At 27.9% G+C, this 3942-nt stretch overlaps 1 protein-coding gene across 1 annotated transcript; it reads left to right on the top strand.

Moving 5' to 3' along the window:
* The first annotated feature begins 2595 nt into the window (after positions 1-2595).
* Positions 2596-3326, top strand: LOC105162650 (uncharacterized). The gene is made up of 2 exons (XM_011080733.3): positions 2596-2976; positions 3094-3326. Exons 1-2 carry the CDS (start codon positions 2651-2653, stop codon positions 3149-3151), a joined length of 384 nt encoding a protein of 127 aa, XP_011079035.1. The 5' UTR covers positions 2596-2650; the 3' UTR covers positions 3152-3326.
* The last annotated feature ends 616 nt before the right edge of the window (positions 3327-3942 follow it).

Below are 3942 nucleotides of genomic sequence, written 5' to 3'. Positions count from 1 at the left end.
AATTAAAAATGGTACGCATTTAATTTTAAATTGACGAAACTGAAATCCTATAACTCTATTAGTGAAGTTAAGACCCCATGAATCTAATGTCGTGAGTTCCAACCCCACTCAATATGTGGAATACTTCTATTTTAATAGTAGATACAGTTCTACTTTAATAGTAAATGTGTAAGCTTAAGTCGCATCATTTTGGGATTGAATATAATTATACATATCCTCTTCATTATAACATCTGGACAACAAGCCCATTTTGTTAATTTTCATTTAATTTTTTTTATGTTGAATTGACGAAAATACTTTTTGAACTATAAATTATAATTTTACAATTTTTTAAAAAATTTTATGAACTAATACGCGTTATGGATTATTTACTTTACTGATCCTAATAGTTTTTCTTTTACTTTTTCTTGAATATTATTAAAAGAAACAAAGAATCAATAATTGTAAAATAATAAATTTTTACATCACAATTAGAGGCTATATAATTATTTTTAATTTGAGGAGATACTTATAATTTTTAAATAATAAAAAGATATTTATAATTATTTCAAATTTAAGAAAAGATAACTCTACTTCACTCTATTGTGGATAATTACACTCCCCTTAAAATTTGGTGCAATTACACTTTACATTTAGTTTCCCTAAAATTTATTTTCATCTAACAAATAGATTATTGCATTAGTTAAAATTCAATGGATTTGTTGATTATTAACAAAAAACTGAATGAATATTGATTTTTACCGTCGATTGACTTATTATTGACTTATTGCAGGTCAAATATTTTTTTTTTTCAGTTAAATTACCATTATAACGATGAATATATACATTATTACATGCATTAACGTACGAAAACATATGAGGATAATTTAGTTATAAAAATATTTATTTAACCTGCAATAAATCAACAATAAGTCTCCAGAGTAAATATAGATTCTTCTGTCATTTTTGTTAATATCATCAAATTTAATAAATTTTTACTAATTAATAAACTTATTGTTACACGAAAGCAATCTCAAAAGTATGAAATATATTTTTTTTTAAATTACAGAAAATTTAAGTATAACTACACTGACAGGGTGTTTGGCTAAGCTTTTTTATAACATCTTATAAGCTCATACATCTTATTATAAGATGTTTTAGAATAAGATGTTGGATTTTATTTTAAAAATAAAGTGTTTGGATTAAATAAGATGTTTAAACTTTTAAGATGTGAAAACATCTTATAAGATATTAGGGTGTTTGGCATAATACGATTTTTAATTGATACCGTTAAAATCAAATAAGTTGTTATTTCTTGATATATTTTATTTTAAAAAATCTTAAAAAATACTTTTATAAATACTACACATTAATCTAATTCCAAATAAATATTTATAGATAATTTTTTTTCAATAATAAAATGTTAATGAATTATTACCTAAAATTTGGAATAATAATAATATATATGTATATTCATAGAATCATAATAGTTGATACTAATATATATATATGATTGATACTTTCTTTGTTAATGCAATGATTATTTCTAGTCGTATAATTTATAATATTTTAAATTTATCTTTTTTAATAAATATAATATCAATACTAATTTTATTCTTATTTAACTAGAATAATTTATTATTACACAATAAAGTATTATCTCTTTTTCAAATGTTAAAAACTATTAAATAATAAACAAAATTCTTTAAATCATCGAGAGTATGTGTGTCTGTGTGTGAGAGAGAGAGTGTGTGTGTGTTTGAGAGACGGTGAATCTGAGTTTATAAATAAAAGTATTTTTATCTTATAACATATTAATTTTATGTGATTCATAAACTATTATAAAAAAATATTAAAAAATTTAAATTTTTTTTTAAAAGCTTATAGATCAAAAATATATTATTTTAAAATCTTATAAGCTCTTTTAAAACTATTATTAAATTTATTTTTTAATTTTATAAACTGCCAAACATCTTATAAAATATTTTAAAAAGTTTATAAATTTGGCCGAACACCTCATAAATGATGATTGTAATTATTAATTATCCTACGTTTTATATAGTGTCGGAAATAATCATAGTGTTTGGTTTCATTTTTGAAACATAAATATTTACCTTAATTTTTTCGAAAGTTTTGGTGTATTTTGAAATGTTTTAAAACAGTGTCTCACTTGTTTTTTGTCAAAATAAGTCAACTAATTATAGGTCCTACAACTAAAAAAATTATGTACATACTCATACATATATATATAAATATATATAAAAGAGATATGATTTGACAATGAATAGTAGATTTTGTCTCCTACTAAATAATATCACACATACCATACTTATTTTATATTATTTTAAAAATAAATTTAAATATACATACTGTTTTTAACACATACTTATTTATTTTTATTTTTATCTTTCTATCTATTTCCCAAAAATACACTAAAATAAATTAAAAATAAAAGGAAACATAGTGAATGAATTTATAAAATCCTGGGACCAATCGAGCACACAGTAAAAGGCGGCTCCACAGAAAACCCATACTCCTCTGTGGATAATGACAACCATCCTTACCCCCCCTCCCCCCCAGCCCCCCGAACCCGCCTCTATATATAATCCCTTGTACTGGTAGTATTTTTTACACATCACAATACGCAACTGAAATTCTCTCTTCCCAATATATGAAGTTCTTCTCGGAACTTGGATCTTGTTGGGGCGGCGCAATGGTTAGCCCAGCGGCGGAGGCTGGGCCGCAGGCGGAGGTGCAGGAAGGAATTCGCTGCACAACGCGTAAGAGGCTAACAAAAGTGAAGTCCAGCGGCGGTGCTAGTAGGCATTGGAAGCCGAACCTCAACTCGATCTCCGAGGACAACCCGTTGCTAGAGGCGAACAGAGGCGGAGGCGTAAACCGAAGTTCCGCCGGTGTCGATGACCGGAAACGGCCGCTGTTCAGACTCAAATCGGCGGCGAAGGATATGCGGTCGCTAAGTCACGGAGAGGATTACTGGTACCTACTCATCATCTTCCTATAATTCATTACACCATCGATCTAGACTCGGTTTTCCCCAATTTTTTGAGGCAGAATTCGTGACTAAGTATACATGTTGTTGGCGTGTGATTTCAGGAAATCTTGCCAGGCGATGGCGTTGCCGGCGTTCGCTCCGACGTCGTTTTTGTTCTGAATTCCAAACAGCAGGAGCTTTCTTCCTCTTCTATATGATGATGATGATGATATACTCAAACTTGTATATTCCTAAGGCAGCAGATATTCTTTCTACTTTGTTGAGTTTGATATGTAAAATCCCATGTTGTGGATTTCATGAATTGCATATAAACTTTTTCCCTTTTATTGGCAAAGTACTTATATTTCTAGCTCTTCCAATTTTGTTGAATTAATGTGTTGGGTACGGTAATTTTTTTTTTATTTAAATCAGAATAATTTTCTCATTTATGATACACAACATTTTCAATACAATATATTAATTTGATTACATATATGCATTCTGTCATGTGGTTTGATGAATTCAAGTCTGATCCATGTCATGTGTTTTGTTGAATTCAAGTCTGATCCATCTGATTTGAACTGATTTGAAGGACAAAAATAAAAAAGAAAATAATATGAGTACGTGGGGGAAATTCTTTAAAGGACTTGCAAATTGTGCAGTACGCACTACGCAGTCATAACCTTTAGACTTTATGGATTTTGATAAAGGGTGATGACAGTTCAACTTAGGCATACATTATCACGTCTTACATGATAATGTTGTTTCATTTTTTTTATTTTTTTTTATGAATAATTACACGATCTTTGTTTGGTGAAATTACTGGTACAGTTGTTGAGGTTTGAGAAATTTTACTTAATACTTTCAAAAGTTATTATAGTCTAACAAATAGATCCCTTGTTTGTTTTTGTTCAATTAAAGAATTTTTTCTTTAGTTTAAATTCATCGTATTTGTTGACGCCGATAAAAAG

The sequence above is a fragment of the Sesamum indicum genome, linkage group LG13, assembly GCF_026168435.1.
Source record: "Sesamum indicum cultivar Baizhima isolate 11 linkage group LG13, ASM2616843v1, whole genome shotgun sequence".
Classification (NCBI taxonomy): Eukaryota; Viridiplantae; Streptophyta; class Magnoliopsida; order Lamiales; family Pedaliaceae; genus Sesamum; species Sesamum indicum.
This window is presented reverse-complemented; position numbering and strand designations above follow the sequence as displayed.